Raw genomic sequence first — 19,015 nt, forward strand, 5'->3', positions numbered from 1 at the left:
ATTATGTAATTTGTGTTTTTCCTTTGCATTTCATGGGAGTTTTGAGACTGAAAAGTAGGCAATAACTCTTTTTATCATTTTTATCATTATCATTGTTATCATCTTTAAGATCATGTGGCTTGCATATAGATATATGTGTTTGTATACAGAGAGCATTTATGCTGTAGTAGGATGCTAGAAGTGACTGAGACAGATGTATAGGCTGAGGGATTCTTTCTCACGCTATTTTCCCCCTTAGAGAGGAGAACTGTTTGCAAAGAAAAGAAATCAAAGCCTTTACCTATCCCATGTCCTTTTGTTTTCTTCTCAGTGATGTCTGTGATCTGCACCTGTTGTAGATGTGTGGCAAGAATAGCAGGGAGTTGTCATAACCTGGCAACCGGACTCAGTCAGAGCCTTATATGACCTGGTCAAACACACACTCACTCGAGGGTCATGGCCGGGTTACCATTTCAAGACTGACAATCCTCTCCGATAATGTTTATTTCTCCTCAGCTCAGCCCACTTTCATGTCTCCCTCCACAACACCACATTTTGCACTCCCAACAGCAATGTGAACTTTGAAAATGTAATGCACGCCTTTAAAAAACAACCACAAAGAAAGATGGAGAAGTCATATATTATTGCTTTGGAGCTAGACTCGAAACACCACATGAAATAAATAAAATGTGTAATAAAATAAGGAAAGGCCAATTTTCTAGTGTTTGGACGTTTCTTCTTTTCTTTCCTTCAAAGATTATTAAAAGCAGATTTTTTTTTGTTCCAGACTAGACATGAAAATTAAATGATATTAGGATTTTGGGGTTTGGGTGGGTGGGTGGTTTGGAGACTTATAAATAACCTCTACAATGAAGCATGCATGCAAGCAGCAAAGAATCTGGTTCTAATTACTTGTACTCTAGTTGAACTTTGGTGTTTCCTTTGACTTTCTGTCTAATGTATGTGAGCTGTGTGCTTTGCACTTCTGCATTGAATACTCTCTCTCGCACACACACAGACACTCACATCTAAATCCACATCCAGACAGCATCTTTTTGGTGCCAATAAAACTGAAGGTTAACAGAATGTTTTGACCAAACGCAACACTTTGCCATTCACCCTAATTAGCTCAAATTGCTCCTTCCCAACAGGGACTTTGGAGCTCAATGTTCCAGCTTCCCTTGGGGCTATCCAGGAAATGCCATTTGCTTTACAACTTCTTATTCTTTTAAGGCTCAGCTGTCTAAAGAGAGTGCATTAAAAACCAGCACTTAATAATACACGCTTGTAGTAAAAATGAAAGGGATTTCATAAAATGCCTGCCCTGTTTTTAATCAGCCACGACATTGAAATCTGTCCGTCAGTATGGTTTCACCGTCAGTAAATTATCTCTTGTAGAGCACATTTCACTTCCTAAAAGATCTTATCTGATGCTTTAGCTCAACAATATTTTTTAAAGTATCAAGCGTGGCTTGAAATGATAGTTTAAAGAATACTTAAGTGCCTTTCAATTGCCTTGGTTAGCCAAGATTGCCAAAACATGGCAGTAGCATAAACATTATTTACTTACTCTGAGGAATCTGTTCTTCAGATTTCTTTAGTTCAGAGTTTGTTGGCACACTTAGCTTTTGCTTCAGGACACAGGACTGCCCCCCTCCCTGCCTTCCATTACTAAACTTGCTTTTTCCTCTTTGCTTGCTCAGGCAGGAGTAACTACTTTGTTTCTGTACAATGCACCCTTCTTTTCTTTTTTAAAAGCCTCTTACGCTGCAACTGGTTTTATGTTACAGTAATTGAATTCATTATAATTAGCACATATTATAATTATTACAGATACTTACTGAACTATTTAACTGCAAAATTCTGTACCATCTTTATTTCGTCTTCATTCATAGCAGTGTTGAGAAGCAGACAGATCATTATTCCCATGTTACAGATGGAGAAAAGAACTGGAATTCCAGATGGGATAAAGCTGGCTCTGTAGGGAAACATAATAGCCTGGTCTTCCACTATTGCCAGGCAGTGCAGTAAGCTCCAAATCTTCTAGTCCCATTTGAACAAATCATGTGATGATTAGGAACTGGATTCCCTAATTCATTTCAGCTCATCTTTATAAGAATTTATGACAGTCTACATGTATCTTTATATTTCAAGTAGAACAAACTTGGCCTAAATTTAATAGGTATTTCCAGCTAGGACACTGACTCAACAGAATTACTCAAATGTTAACATACCAAGTTCCCATTTATTTAATAAGTCTAGTTGGGACAGATAATTAGATTTTGGACACTAAGTTTAAAGAAAACTTGCAGAGTCATCCAAGAACCAGTGCTTTGATTGTCTAGCTCATAAAAAGTTTCCATGTGAATCTCTGTGTATTCAGCCACATTTATAGTGTAGAATTAGAGTGCCTTCTCTCATTTTTCAGAGAGGTTTCTCATTTTAAGACCTGTATGGTAAGCAGGTAAAGCATGGTCTTCACTATTATGATAATAACTGTGTTTATTTAATTTGGCCAATGCAGGTGGAGGAGAATTCCATTTTAGTTTGTTTTTGAAGAATGTGTGAAAATTCACAAATTTGTCAGGTTCAAGATGAAAAGACTGAGATTTAAAAATTATGGATCAGAGAGGATGTGAAATAGCTATGTTTTCCCTTTTCTAGTGGGAATTTGATAACACACTACCCATGTAATCCATAGACACTACTGAATGAAAAAAGTAGACCCATTATGCTTACTAGAAAGCATTACTTGACTTTGGAGAAGCAACAAGGTGCTATTGCAGCAGAGTGAGGGCATCCATTACTAGTAGACAGGAGCATCCATCTCAGTCCACTAATTTCACTGACTAAGGGGCTGTACAGACCCTTCTACAGCCAGATCGGGGGCGCAGTGTGTGGATGCCATGATCCCAACCTGGCCTTTACAGGGCGCAAAAAGCCGCAAAAACAGCTCCTTTTTGTGCCCTGCAAAGGGCGCGATAGCCGTGATGGCACAGCTTTACGCTGCTTCTTCATGCAGATGCAGCGCCGGAGGAGTGCCATGACACCATGTGCAGTGTGGCATGTGGCGTCAAACCGCCCTAGGGTGGAGCTAGGCATGCGTTGTGTAGACGCTATGCTCCGACACCACTCCCAACCTGGCCTTTAAAGCCGGTGTGCACAGGGCCTAAGCCACTTATATAGTACTAAAGTCTCTGTCACTGGACACATGAGGATTTCATTCCACCTTTTTAGAAAAACAAAACAAAACAGGATTTGCTAAGATCTGGAACATTTGGATGCTGGGGAAAGCATAACTGGCAGATTTTTCCATCCTTTAAGCGTATGTTTTTTGCATCCGTTCACTTTTTATCAGAATCTAACAAAGCTTGAGAAACTCAAATGTTAGGTTAAAGCTTTGAGACTTATTGCAATGCAATAAAAACACTGCCTTCTCTACAAAAACATCTGTTTGCAGTGTGTGTGTGTATAAAAAGACAGTGTGTTGTGCAGGGTTTTTTGCACACATAAAAAAGTCACAAAGTGTGAAAAATGCTCATAACCTTGTCCTGCAGGAAGAAAGCTTTTAATTTTAAAATCTTTGAATGTGATGATGAAATAAGGAAAAATTCAAATTCTTACTGAACAGCCAGCAGTCCACCACCAAACAACACATGGCTCATTGCTGACTTTGAAAACTTTATGAAAAGGAGAGAGTGAAATTCCTAAAGTGTAACTCTGTCCTTCCAGTCACTTCTAAATACTTATGCTATGAAAAGTACCCTGGATTCCTATACAGTGCATAGTCACTTTCCTTCCCTTGACTACCCTGTATCAGCATAAATATTTATGCAAGCATAGATTGGCAGGAGTTTGTTAATGTTCAACATCTGTTTAGAGACTGACACCATGGAAGGAGCGAAGTCACTTCATTGTGTAATACATGCATCATTTGCAACTCTTTGTACAGAACAAATCTGCTATAGAACTAGAAATATTTCAGGCCCCTTTGATTCAATGGAGAATAAGTACTGTAGACTTGTCTTGACAGCTGATCATGGTCATATAAGCACCTCATTGCAAGAAATAGAATTCAGTAGCAATTCATTCTTCTTTCATCAGCATGTGGCCTCCTGTTTTATTGGTTTTAGGCATACATTTCCCCCAGTTTACCAACCTGAACAGTATTCTTCCAGACACACAGCTCTACATTAGCCTTTTCAGCACTTTGTTGACTTGGAATTAGGCATCTGGAAATATAGCTGGGAATTTAACCCAGGTCCTTTTAGGTTGATTTGCTTGATTTTCTTTCTTGAACAGTCAATACTTTGACCACCATCAGTGAAGGATATTAGTTTTCTTTTCAGAGAAATGACAAAAATATATATACTGCATTTATTTATTTATTTATTTTTAGGGACCCTGTAATTACACAGCTGTCATGGAAAGAGCTTTGTACGTTTGTTGTGCTGAATTACCAGAGTTTTAAAAGCAACATTTTATCTGCTCTGAGACTGTTTGGGACCAACAAGTAAGCATTCATTAAATAAGGAAAACAGGCTATTGAGGTCTCGAAGGCCATCTGAAGAATTTAATTTTAATTTTAAAAGCACTAATAGATTCTTGATTTACACAGGAAAACTGTGTAACAGTCGATTCCTAGAAAGATCTGTGCCTATGCTAAATAACAACAAAAATACAGAATATAGTAAGGGAAGATGGCTGGAGATTGTTATTACTTGTGTATTTGATTTTGTGATGTGTTTTGCTTCTTCACTATGAGCTGAAAAATCTTTATTTTTATTGTTACCTATTGGGAAATTTCTGTGCTCTTCTTCAGAATTTGTTTTAGAGCTTTTTGGTTTGAAGTTTCACATTTTGGACTGCAACTCACAGAATACCCCAGCCAGGAGGGCCATATTTCTAGGAGTTGTAGTACCAAAAAGGTAAGACTGATACATTGATACCACGTGGAAACTATGTGACAGTGCTGTTGGACACACACTGGGAGTTCCTTATTGTTTTGATCGAGCAAGAGGCCTTCTCAGTGTATCAAAGGCTACTTCCAAATTTCTTCTGAGCACTAGCTTGTGAAGCTCAAGTGAAGGTCTTTAGTAAGGGGAGGATCTCAGTAGCTCTGTTTGATTCATTCGCACAACTGCCTTGCTAGTTGCTTTTCTGCTTCTGCCCAGTTTGTCACTATGTGTATGGCAATCTGAATCCTGGAGGGCCCCAGCGACGGCAAAGAGCCTCTCAGAGGCCCCCTGCCGCCGTTGGAGCCCTCCTGGAGGGCCCCAGCGACAGCAAAGGACTCAGAGGCCCCCTGCTGCCGTCGGAGCCCTCCTGGAGGGGCCCAGCGATGGCAAAGGGCAACCCAGGGGCCCCCTGCCGTTGTCAGAGCCCTCCTGCAGGGCCTCAGTGACGGCAGCGGGCCTCCTAGAGGCCCGCCGCCGCTGCCGCCCATCACGGATTTTTGCTGCTCTGGGTGCCGCCATTTTGGGCGAAAAAATGGCGGCACCCATAGCCCCAGAGGCTGCTATGGACACCGCCATTTTTTGCCCAAAATGGCAGCAAAGTCTTGCGCGACCTCGCCGCCATTTTGGGCAAAAAATGGCGGCGCCCATAGCCCAAGCGGCCGCTATGGGCGCTGCCATTTTTTTCGCCCAAAATGGCGGTGAGGTCGCGCGAGACTTAATGGCGGCACCCAGAGCGGCAAAAAGCTGTGATTGGCGGCAGCGGCAACAGCAGCCAGGGGCCGGTTGCCAGGCCTCCGCGGGCCGCATCCGGCCAACGGGCCAGAGGTTGCCGACCTCTGCTCTTGGGAATAACATCCTGAAGGTTGCCCTGGGTCAGAATTGACTCCAGGGCAGGTAACAACAGCAATCTTTTCTGAAGCCGTGATTCCACAGATCAGATAATTCTGTTAAACAGTTGTAGATGATAAAACAGAGTCAGTTTTTTAAAATGACAATATTTAGGAGACACAACAAATACTTTACCCTCTAAATCTGAATCAGCATTTGTTTTTCCATAGATGGATGGCACCTGAGTCTCTGTGGAGATTTTGCCCTCTTTTTAACTGCTTCAGAGGCTTTCTCATTTTCCTGACTTGTTCAGACAAAACCACGTATCTTTGCCTGTGGATGTTTTCTCTTCACGCTTGAGGTTTATATCCATTTGAGCTTAAATCAGTCTATAATGCAAATGTAAAACATACAGTGGCTAGGAGGTGTATATTCAGCTTGTCTTCTATATTTACATCTTTCTTACTCGGCAAAATAGCTCCAAAGAGGCTCAAATTTACCTTTTAGTGTCAAGTGTGAAAAAGCCCTAAGAAACAGGGGACAAAGAAAATAAATGGCATATCCACAGTAAATGAAAAGAACTATGTGTTTTAGTCACCAGTATCCTAAACATGTCTACTGTTGGCCCCGATATCTTTACAATATCACTGCCTGAATTGTTATTTTTCTTTACAGTATTGATCATTATATATAGATGTCGGTACTCTGCATCCTAAAAACCTTTTTTCAGACTGTGGTAGGGCTGTGCTGTATTACTGCATACATTACAGGTGAAGTTGATTACTGTGAAGAGATTTTTCTGCATTTCTGTGTAGGAGTTACTAAGGCAATCTCTAACCCGTGGGTGGGAATTGTGCAGACTTCCAGATGTTGTTCCACCAGCATTAATCACCATTTATTATGCTGGATAGCACTGATGGGAGCTGTAGTCCAACAATATCTGGAGCTTCAATTCATGCTGATCAAGCAGATAGAAAGAGGTAGTGTTCTGTTCCTAAACAATAGGCACATGAGAGTGTGAATGAATGGTTTCACATAACTGAATACTTCTCCATATTTAATAAAAAATAACTCTCGGCACATAGATATGAGAAGAATGGCTGTAGCCTAGCTTTCTTCTCATGCTTGGGGGGGGGTTGGGGTGTGTGTGGGGGGGGGAATTGAAGTGATAGAGTCCATCTTTTAAAATAGTAGAAAAGGAAGGGTGAAAAATACAGCAGAGCCGCAATCACAGTTTATTCAGAGGACGTCTCAGAATCCTCCAGGAAATTAAAATGCTGGACCAAACTGCAGTACTGCTCTACAGAGTGTCCAAGTGTTTTTTAGGTTGGTGGGTAGGCAAGTGAGGAGATGCTTTGCTGACTCAGTGACAGTAAGGAGCAGAGCACAAGCTTGGGGGAGTACATATGAGAAGCTAAAAAGAATACAGAAAGATACAGTATTGCAGGCGGTATCTGTATTTATAAAGAGCCAGAAGAACAGGAAAAGCAACATGAAAAATAATGTGGTGGGGGAGATAATGAGAGCAACAGGAGGATCGTAAGGATGAGGAGAAATTGGATGGAGGAGAGTTTAAGGGGAAAAAACTGGGAGGAGGATGAGAGAGCACATTTTAACTAGATCCCTCATAGCTCTGGCAACACCACTGACTGGGCCTAAGATCGTACAGTGGTCCATTGCGGTTTAGTTCCAGTCCAGCCTGCACATAAAGTCAGCTTTCGGTATCCTCGGACTTGCCATCCATGGATTCAAGCATCCGTGGATGGAAAGCCTGTGTTGTCCCCAATGGTGGCGCATGCATGTGGCTGCATCGCCATTGGGGACAGCCCCCATTGTCCTGTGGATGCATGTGCACACAGTCACACCACCATTAAGTTCCATTGTCACCAATTGAGATGTGGCCATGTGCATGCACCACCGTGGGACACCAGGGGCTATCGCTAATGGCGGTGCAGCCACAAGGGTTTCTTTTTGGAATTCATATGTTTTTAAAATATTTTCTAGTTTGAATCCACAGATAAAAAAATCCATGGCTATGGAGAGTTGACTATAGCTTTTTCTAAATACATGTGATTCAGAACTATTAATGTAATACAAGTACACAATAATCTTTGGAATTCACTATAAAGCAAGTTTCTATAGTTCTGCCCACAGACAGTCCTAGGCACGTATTATGTTTTCCACATGAGTGCTTCCCTGAAGGACACAGTGGATGCACATCAATAGTAAAGATTCTGAAAGTCTGAACTGATCCAATGTTATTATTTATTTTAAATGTTATCAACCCTCTCTCTCTCCTGCTCAAATAAAAAAAGTTATATTTGGATTGGGAGAACCATTGTGTGGATCTGTTGCTGGCATTGACATGTTTCCACTATGAGCAGTGGAGTGTGGTCCATAGCTAAATGCACTAAAACCATTTTTCTCTTCTCTTTTTCTTTGTAGCAATTGAAACTCAGAGCACCAGTTCTGAGGAACTTGTTCCCAGCCCACCTTCCCCGCTTCCTCCCCCTCGCGTTTACAAGCCCTGTTTTGTTTGTCAGGACAAATCTTCTGGATATCACTATGGCGTCAGTGCTTGTGAGGGATGTAAGGTGAGTGTCAAAACAAAAACCCCTGTCTGATAAATTTCACATTTCTTCACAGCATTGAATTATGATAACAGGATTATACTCAAGCAACATTTCTTCTGAAGTGATGAGGGTTATTATGGGAGAGAGGTGAAACTAGAATAAATAACATACATTTAGCATTCTAGCATATTCTTTTCATAATATCCATGTTAAGAGAGGATTAGAAGTTTTCTCATGGACAATCTGATTCTTGGAGAAGGCAGAGAAGTAATGGAACTAATTGTAAAGATAACATGGGTAATACGAAATCTTGTGGGCCATTTTGCACATTTGTTTTGGTTTCCTTCACAGGTGAGTATACTACGAATACAAAAGTGTTGAGAGAAAGTATATTGTGAGTTAAGAAATATAGATGGAGCAGAGCTTGGAAGTAACTAATAACTAATTCACCTGTCATAGCTAAGGTATCAATGTTAATTGCCATTGTAAATGAGTGAGGGTCCACTTCACTCCCTCTGCAGCGCAACTATCTTTATATTAGTTGAGTAGAAATGGGCATGTAGTATAGTCAGACCTCTACATTTGCAGCTTTGACTTTTGTGGATTTGCTTATTCATGGATTTTAATAATATGTTCTCTCTAGGAATGTCTAGGAAGTCTTCCAGCACAACTCTGCTGGGAGGTGAAAATAGAGTTGCGATCAAAGACCTAGAGATTCCTAGAGAAAACATTTCTTTAGGCATTTGTAGGTCTCCAGTTTGATTCTGTGGTCAACCTCTGGTGGATGTTGATCACAGGGTTGCACTGGAGGATCTAGAGATTCCTAGATAAGTGTTCTCTCGGGTAAAAAACATAGTGTTGTTTTATTTGCTGTTTTTCCACTTTCATGGGTGTCCTGAGTCCCTAACCCCAGTGAATATGGAGGGGCCACTGTATTGATAAATATATTGAAAAATATTGCATGGTTTAAGTACGTACTGGCTTGTATTGTGCTGTTACCTCAAGCTTTCTCGTGGGTATTGAGACAACAATGAGGTGGGCAGAAGGGCAGTATGTTTTATATGACAGGTCACCAGCTTGTAGCATTCTGTGTTTTTTTTAAGTAACAAAAAGTAATTGTTTTAATTACTTCTATAAACAGGAAGCCAAGGAGTTACAAGAACATAATTTTGCAAGCTTTGTGACTAATGTAGACTCTATAGAGAACAAGTAGCCATTTCCTTTTGTTTTAGCTTATAGAAGAAGTACATGTGAAGTAACAGAAATAGTAGTTGATTCCACATGCATACATACACTTGCTAATTAGCTTACTTGCTGTTCACCGCTATGATCTTTGGAATCGCGGTATATAAATAAAACATATTATTATTATTATTATTATTATTATTATTATTATTATATGGCATACACTAACTTTCATCTGTGCAGTCAATTACACATATATATGAGCATGTGAAAACACTTCACATGAAGAACTAGCCAAGCTGAAAAGGGTATGAGTCATCAGGATACAGTTGTTAGTTCACATGCAGTTTTGAGCTAGGCTATGGTTTCATTCTGGTCTGTTGTACCTGAAAATAAATTCTGGTTTGTTTTTCCGACTATTTTCCATCGAACACACCATGGATTATTAGTCAGGTGCAACCACATTTAGAAACCATGGTTTATGGGCTTACCATCTGTAGCTTGTTTAAACCATGGCTTCTTCTAACATCTGAATGCAGAACTTAGTCATATTCTTGGGTAGTTTTGCCTGCTGCCCCCTTTCCCTAAAATTAGAGTTGATAAATGGGATTAGAGCAAAACAGTCCAGAAATATGAAAAGCAAATGGTAGTTTGTTCAATCATCTGCAAGATAATTCATGGTTAAACTACAAAACACAACCATTTTGTAATATGGTTTTCTAGTAATAGAAAAGAAGGATTCACATATCATGCCTAGGATTCATGGCGATAGAAGAAGTGATGAGCACAGATACTGTCCCTTATTCCAACTGTAGGTTGGAAATGTGAAAAGAAGAACTTCCATTGTTATCATCCATTATAATACTGCTACTTTCTTGTCTCCTTCCAAGTCTCCTTCTGTGCTTAGCAAAAATTGAGCAGGGATATATTACTCATAATTTAGTTCTTACTAGCTCTTGTCAGTGTTTTAGTTTTCTAACACCTTGCTCTGTCCCTTAAGGCTTTTTGCTTCTATGTGACTTATTGTGAATCATTCGAGGAAGCTATGTTGGATTGTTCCAGACTCAGTATCGTAATTATGCAAAGCCACAGGCTGCTTTAGTTTTTAATTTGCGCTTTACATAGAATTTGACAGGGTGCATTAATAAAAGCACAACTTCAAGCATTGTGCCAGCTGGAAAAGAAACACTTAAATGTGATAATGGCAAAGAGAGTGGTTCAAAACGGATGAGGTAAAATTCTGTCCTGAAAGCCACTCAGCTGTACATGACACTCTGATGGTAAAAAAACTTTGTTCTTTTCAGATCTGGTACTGCACTTTTGCTTCCAGATGTGGTCAATAAAAAAATCTAGATTAAGGTTATTGACATCTCCAACAGCCCTGCTGATGTTAAATTATGTCTGTACAAAATCATGTGTGGCTCTTAATATGTGTGCTTACATCATTTAAAGTGTATGTTGTCTCAGGATTGCTCTTGAGAGTTGATCTTGAAATTCACTGGATTAAAACACTATATCCTTTGATTAAAGAAACCCAAACCCAATATCTAATGCTATGTTTAAGTCAATAGGACACTAATCTTATAAGAGTGTTCACTTAGGCAATTTCAGCTTTTGTGTTTATTTTTACAAAGACGTAACAGGGTTTGGTAGCTTTCTAGAGCTGTGGTAAGCCCCTCAACTGCAGAGAAATCTACAGTGTGGTTGCCAGATTACTGGTTGTGTATCAAAACTTTGGGGCCTCAGGTGCAGCTGCTCAGGGACAGAAATTAGGGAAAAGATAAAAGGCTTTGGGGACATCAGAACAAGGAGGAAAGCTCAAAGATTGCTGCAGGAACTTCAGCTTCAAGCCAGGAGGCTACTCCCCTGCAGCCCCAACCCAAAGCAGTGAAGGGCCTCTGGGGAGGTTGAGGAAACCAGAAGGCCCAAGCCCTGGAAAGTTCTCCATCCCCTCACCCTACATTAGACAAATCTAGGTGGGCCTGACCCTCAGGGTCCAATTTGGCAGAGGAAAAGCTGACAGATTGCAACTTTAAATACTATTAGATTTTTATTCCGTCCCATTTCAAATGCACAGGGAAACTTCAGCCTCACAAGATGTTTTGTTTTCCAGGACCGCTCCTCATTCTCTAGCAATGCACAGAGATACGTGCACATTTTTCAGATGGCCTGTTGGAAATCCTAACAATAAGACAGCTTTTAGAGTTCATTATATCATAATTTACTTATTTTCTGATCATCTAACTGGGAATCTATATCTATAAATGATATAGAAATGTAAATGCTACTGCTGTATTTAAACAGTCTAGTGTCCAACATTCTCTATATGTCTGAGGAAATTGCAAGCATATTTATGTGAGAGATTGAAAATAATTCCATTTATTTCTCAGCTTCATCCATGCAGCTTCATTAACTCTATAGAGTATTTTATAGTAAGTTTCTAAAATACTCCATCTTCTGAAGACTGAAGAATATAAAATGTGATTACAATGGTTAGCAGAGCACAGATGAGGAAGAAGAATGGTTTCTGGGAAAGACAGGGTTAAAAGAGGCTGATGGCAAATGTGTTTGGTGGAAACAACTAAAAGGGAAATCTCATCTCTGCAGGACAACTACAAAACAAAGACTCTTACGACAAGATCTAGGAGAGGGAAAAAAGATACATAAGAGGTTAGGTTAATCAAGATGAGAGATGGCCAATTTGCTGACAAGTGATTTTGTGAAGAGACTGAGCTAAGGAAGATTTGGGTAGTGATAAAGAGGAAGAAGCTGCTCATATCCTTATCTGAAGTCAATGAGAGTGTTTCAACTGACTTCTCTGGGTATCGGACTAGGTCCTAAGAATGATTACAAGCGAATGTCAATGAAACAGCATGAAAAAAAGATAATAGAATCCTCGACATCTCTAGAAATCAAAGCCAAGGCAGAGTCTGCAATTCCAGTTTTTAGACAGGTTAGTTGGCCAGCAACTGGAAAAATTTCTGTAGCATATGATCTAGTAGTGTATTACCGCATTTAACCTGAAAAATGTATATTGAAAGATATTATAAGCAGAGTAATGCTGAGGTTTTGGGTTTTTTTTCATTGATATATAGGGTTATCAGTGATAAAGGGAAAAGGGGGCAAAGAAATCAGTGTAAATGGAAGAAGGGCAATATGTAGAAAGAGTGGTAGAACAATGTAGAATAGCCATCTATAAGAGGTTAAAGGATGTCACTGATTAATTTCATCTAGGCAGCATAACCATGGCAGATGGGGCGAGTTTTCACCCTTCCAGATCCACAGCGATCTGTACGGCCCCCAAAACAGTTGAAAATTAGCAGAACAGCACTATCAGTATTTCGATTTGTGAATTAGGGGTCTCCAGAATGTTGGAGGGGGCATTTTCTGCTAAATTGCTGGTCCTGAAGGCCTGCATCTAGAAGAGTTTACAGCCTTCCATAAATCAGAGTAGCACTATTGTTTAATTCCACAATCTAGAAAGTGTCTTTGTTAATTAACAAAGACAGTATGTTACACAAATAAGCATATTGATGTATTATTGAAAAGAATATTAGTATTTACCAAGCACAATTTCTTCTTGACAGATAAGATGTTTTTAGAGGCTGTTTTCCACTGATCTGTTCCTTGACCTTCAGTTTCTAGTACTTTAAAAAATGCTAGTCTCAGCAATTGTGAAGTTCTTATTTAAAGCCCCACTCTTTAGGACCGACTTTACTCTTCATTGTAACACAGCCTGCAAATGACAGTGCTGGCAGAGAGGGAGGGCAGGTTGGGGTGTAGTGGGCTGCTTTCCCAAATAATGCCAGCATTGTGCTGGTGAATAGGAAAAACCAATGCGCTGCCAGATTCAGCTGTCTTATTAGAGCCTTGTTCCTTGTTCTGAGCATTTAGAAGGCGACATTCCTTTGGTGGCAACACACGGCCCAGATTTCTGGTACAAGCTGTGTATGTAACAAAGTTGCCTAGGGCAATTTAAGACCAAGAAGAAGGGGAAAAAGAGAGAAAGGAAGGGAGAAAACTGCAAAATGCACAAAGGACCACTTGCATTTTCTTAGTGGGAGCCAGAAAATTTGTTTGTTCAGCAGAGGTGCCTGTCTGTCTCTTGTGGATGCTAAGGGACAAAATGCCCATAAATTTAATTCATGTTTATTTCTCATGTCACTGTCCACCAAGAGTGAGGTCCCAAATGAGATTTAAAAAATTGACATTTCATCGAAAAAAGATTTTACAAGTAACCTAAGCTCTGTGTGATGAGTGAAACAGTGATGTCGATTTTTTTAGTTTTTGTTTCTTCTCCAATTCCCTAATTTTTTAAATCTTTCTTTCTCAGCATTAGACAGTAAGATTTTGCCACCATTTCTTTTCGTTATTTAGTTCTTTTTCCTTTCCATGGTATTTCCCATGCAGTTGTTCTTATTCTGGTACTGTGTTTAAACATTTCTGTTTAGCAGCGCAACAAATTAATCTTAATTGGTTTAATTATAACCAGTTCAAAGACTGTGGCAGGCTGAATCAACCCCAGTATTCATTAGCTAGAAATACATATTCATTCTAAATTTATGGGCACTATATTGGCAGGAAGTTTCAGGCTGGAGGCTGCTTATACAGTCACACACACACACACACACACACCTATCCATGGATTGAATCATCCATGGATTAATAATATTTTTAAAAGATATAAATTCCAAAAAACACAAATCTTGATTTTGCTATTTTATATAAGAGACTTCATTATACTATGCTATTGTATATAATGGGACTTGAGTATCCACAGATTTTGTTATCTATGGGGTGGGTTGGTCCTGGAGCCAAACCCCAGTAGATACCAGAGTCACAACTGGAGCTAATGCTACATTTGGCCCCATTTCTCTTGTTCCTCTCTCCCTCCATGAACATATGTGTAACATCCAAAGTACATCATTCAAATACAGTCAGCCCTTCTTATACACGGATTTTTTATACACAGATTCAAGCATACACGGTTTGAAAATATTCAAAGAAAGTATAAATCCCATTTGATTTTCCATTTTTATAAGGGACACCATTTTTCTGTGTCATTATATTTAATGAGACTTGAGCATACACGGATTTTGTTATACACAGGGGATCTTGGAACCAAACCCCAGCATATAACACGGGTCCACTGTACACAGGCATGCACACACACATATACCTTGTCCCATTAGGATCCCAAGGATCATGCATGCATGCACTTCCTGAGTATATACTTTCTAGGTGAGGGAGAGTTGGCTGCTCCAACCTTCCTTATTCTGGTTCTCTCATCATAAGCTTCCTAAAGGAGGAGCCGCAGAGCACAGAGGGCCATTTTTGCTATTCTGCCCCATTGTATTCTATCCTGTTTCTCTGTTCATGTTATTTGGTAGAAATAACATCTTCCTTTCGAAGACTGATAATGCTTTAGAAAGACCAAGAAAAATGTAAGTTTTATGACATTGTCCCTTGGTGGCATTTATCCAGCACTCCAAATACCACTAATGGTTCCACTATACCGTGTTCTTTTTCATGGTCATCTACTGACCAGAAATCTTTCAACTAATCATGCTTCCACATTTATTGATCCTGCAAGTCAAAGTCTATTTGGTTTGTCCAAGAACTTGGACTAGTCTTCTAGTCTTATCCATACTATTCAGTTCATCCAACCACTTAATTCCTGTCTCTCAACTGCAGAGTTGGCTAAGCTAACTGTAGCTACTTGGAATTGTACAATAACACTGGAGGGAGAGGTGACACATTTTCCACCCTTGCTTTAAATGTCAGCTGAATCTGTTATGGACTACAACTAGCTTTGCTATAGTACATATTCACTGTAGTGTTGAATTAAAGATCCTACTGTTTTTGGAGTTGATTGCATCTCCCTCCCCATACTGACATTTCTTCCACAAAAACTTAACATCAAATTGCTCAGGTATTAAATATGTGTCTGTGCGCCATCTTCCATTCATCTCAGTGTTCTTAGCTTTAATGCTAATATTATAATTTGTTTAAACCACAGCATTCCACCGCTTCAGCCTGGTTTCATACCCTGATTTCAGCTAGGTCAGATCAAGGTTTGATATCTTAATTAAACCATACTTTCCCACCTAGGAAACCAGGAACGCTGTGGTTTAAAAAAAAAAAATCAGGATTAGCTCCAAAACTGGGCATGTGAGGGGAGGTTCAAGATAGGAACACATGGTTTATTGGCCTGAGATTGTTACATCTCAACCAAGATACTGTTTTTGGTTTGGTTTGCTTTGGTTTGGTTTTGAGAAATTCAGTATATTCCATCTGTATTATATGTCACTGTGGAGCAAGAGCTCAAGATTTGTAAAGCAATATTTATTTTGGACACATTTATTCTTCTACTGATCAGTAAAAATGGGCTCATTTTGCTTTTGAATCTAAATCAAACTGGTATAGATGTCCATTACAGCTTACTTTCTCTGGCAGTGAAGACCCTTAAAGTAGGAGTGGATGTCATTTGCTGTCATTTCCCACTGCCCGATTAGTTTAGAAAAAGCCATAGGCTGCAATTCTCAAGTCACTGTGATAGTGCAAGCCCCATTAGTTTTAATGGGGCTTGTGACAGAACAGCACTTTGAGGAGTGAGGCTGTTAACATAAATAGCTTCCCCCATGAACAGACATGGCAAATTTGTTTGGGTTTGAAATCCATCTTAAATAGCTTCAAATCTAAATGTTGGGAATATATTTGGTAGCTTTCCACTGAATAAATGAGACTGAATTTTTATTAGAGGTAAGTGACCATCATTGTATATGCATCAGCTTGCTAAAGTTCCTGCTGTTAAAATGAGAGGGGGGAAAACAGTGTAAGATAACACTGGATCTACTTCTGACTTCATTTACCTATTGAATTTCAATCCTGTTCTTCTTAAAAAGAGATCTAAACACACATAACCCTTATGCAGACTCCTCAGTGGGGTGATGTTTTACAGGTGAATTTTAGTTCAAATTTTAATGGAGCTACAGAATATGTTGAACTCATTTGGGGGATGGGATTCTGCACTTTGGGAAATTCCTTTAAATTGTTGGACTGAAACCCAGGGCAGATTCACTGCCCCACTGACATGGAAGCCAACAGCAACCTGGAAGAACTAGGCCAGTCTGAGACTTTTTGCTACTTGAGGCAGCGAATCAAATCCACCCACAGCTCAATGTATATTGTATCTAAAGTCACGGACGAACAGACAGACCTTTAAAGCTGCCCTCCAGAAGCTTGGGAGCACAGCGTTTTATGCCACACACTCCAACACCACCCTGAAGCCATGAGGATATCAGGCAGTTTGTCAGATGTGGGTGGTTTCAAGGTGCTCCAACGGTGCAGTGTTTATATGCCGCATGCCACCAGAGTGGCTTGAAGCCAACATAGGGCCATGACGGGGGTAGGAAAAGCCACCTTTACCCCAGCCAAAAAAGGAGCAGATTGTTGCCGTTCCTTTTTCGGCCAGCATCAAGATGGATTGGGGCCATGGCATGTGTTCGCCGTGGCCCCAATCCATCTTTAGAAGAGGCAGCTTTAAGCTGCTCCTTCCACCCATCTGTTTCACCCCTCAGATAAGTTATTTTACTTCATGATACCTCTGTCCCTTTCTGGCAATGAATATTTAACAGTAAATTAAAGAACTACAATTTTGCTCTGCTTTCTTAACATCTAACATCAGCTGTTCTTATTGGTAGGTCTAGCCCTAGCCCTACCTACTAGAACCTCTAGACCCTACTAAAACCTAATAGAGATGGAATTACCTAGTAGAAAGAACTGTTCCTCCCTTCCCTTCCCTTATTTTTAAAGCACTGGTATGATACACTCTAGTACTTCTGCCACTTAGTGAACAAATAGAAAAACAGAAGTGCTTCAAACCACACAATATCCTGGGAAATGTGCATTTGGTCAGTTCACTTAAAAATGAAGACTGAAATAAATTGTTCAGCATTTCTATTAGAAATCCAGTTGATTTTTTTTCTAATTTAAGGTTATGCCATGATATATTTGTTAGTACTCAAAATCCCCCAGGGCTCCTTGTTGTTTTTTGGATTATGTTATGAACCAGAGTAATAATACAAAGCACAACAGAAGCAATTAATCAGTTCTCTTCTGTAAAAGTGGATCAATGTCATTCGCTCGGTCAAAGTCACAGCTCCATCACCATGAAACTTTGACTCCTGTAACTTATACTTATCTTTGAAAATGCATTAATGAATTTTAATTAATTTAAACATGTCTCTGTTTGAAGGCAAAAGTATTATCTTCAGTCATTTCCCTAAGCAGCATATATGTTTGCAGTCTCCTTTGTGAGTAAGGGTGCAGTGATGGTGCAGTATGGATACACCCTCAGTTAGCACTTATTCTGCATTTCAGGAATACATAATGTGTCATCCAGTTAACTCCATGTATTTGTTAACAATTCAAAAGGCTCTGTGTGGGAAGGTTTCTTAAGTCTATTGCTAGTTTGAAAAATTTATATATATGCCAAATCTGCATGTCCAATTCATTAGTAAATGTGTAAAGTATGTGGATTCCCTCTTCTTCACTGGGTAGTGTTGGTAACTGCCAGCACATACATACAATGCCCCCCATGAACCCCAACTGTGAAATTTGCACTGGTTTATATGTTATAATTGCCCATGTTGAAGTGGTAGTCTGATGATCTTGCTGGGTTCACTGATCTCAATTTCCTGGACCATTGCAGATGATCCTTTAGTAGCTTTTGAAGCAGTGCAGTAGATCAAGATATGTGTCCACTGTAGAGTCATTAGCAACAGCTTCATCATACACTTATCCATACATTACTGACCCCTCTGCATTTATAAACTCAGAACTTGACTGTAAATGTGTCCTGTTTAAGATATATAAAATGAAGAGACTGCCTGTGCAGCATAAGCAAGTACTTTTCGATTGTTGGGTTAAATTATTTGGGGGAGACATAATCTCATGTGCTTATTTGCCTATTGATTTTGCATGTATACCATTAGTTCCTTTACAGTCAATGAGCACAGCATGCATACTATGGACATGACCTTGTTTGGCTGGTAGTGTTGGTGGAAATAACTGGCTCTGAGAAAGTCAGCATGTCAGATTAAATGGGTATTGGAAGATGTCTCTTAAAAAGGTAGCTTCTTATGTTGCAGGACCATCTTCTTAATAAAGTAGATCCCACAAGTGAGACAAGTCCATGACTGATTTCAAACCTTGTCAACTTCCACTCTGTAGGGCTCAATTTACTGAAGACAAATGTCCAGCTATCCACTGTATGGATGGTCCTTGTATTTTAATCTTTGGCACAGCAGAGATGTTTCTTTTACCATATTCTTTTCTGAATCTACTTCTCTCTTCTTCTCACTATTCCATCACTTTCACATATTAAATACTGCTAAATATGAAGAATTTTGTACACTTTCAAAAGGAGCCGCGTGTTTAATTTGAGTTATGTCCTCCTGTTCTATAAGTAGCCTGTTGGCTGTTGCAGCA

At 39.7% G+C, this 19,015-nt stretch overlaps 1 protein-coding gene across 4 annotated transcripts in view; it reads left to right on the plus strand.

Moving 5' to 3' along the window:
• Window positions 1–19,015, plus strand: part of RARB (retinoic acid receptor beta) — a 270,695-nt gene that overhangs the window by 172,302 nt on the left and 79,378 nt on the right. For all 4 annotated transcript variants that reach the window (XM_042472133.1, XM_042472135.1, XM_042472134.1 and 1 more), the window contains exon 2: window positions 8,211–8,359. In XM_042472133.1, coding sequence (XP_042328067.1) covers window positions 8,211–8,359 — 149 coding nt within the window. The remainder of the gene's footprint in view (window positions 1–8,210; window positions 8,360–19,015) is intronic.

Source organism: Sceloporus undulatus, chromosome 6, assembly GCF_019175285.1.
Source record: "Sceloporus undulatus isolate JIND9_A2432 ecotype Alabama chromosome 6, SceUnd_v1.1, whole genome shotgun sequence".
In the NCBI taxonomy this organism is placed as follows: domain Eukaryota; kingdom Metazoa; phylum Chordata; class Lepidosauria; order Squamata; family Phrynosomatidae; genus Sceloporus; species Sceloporus undulatus.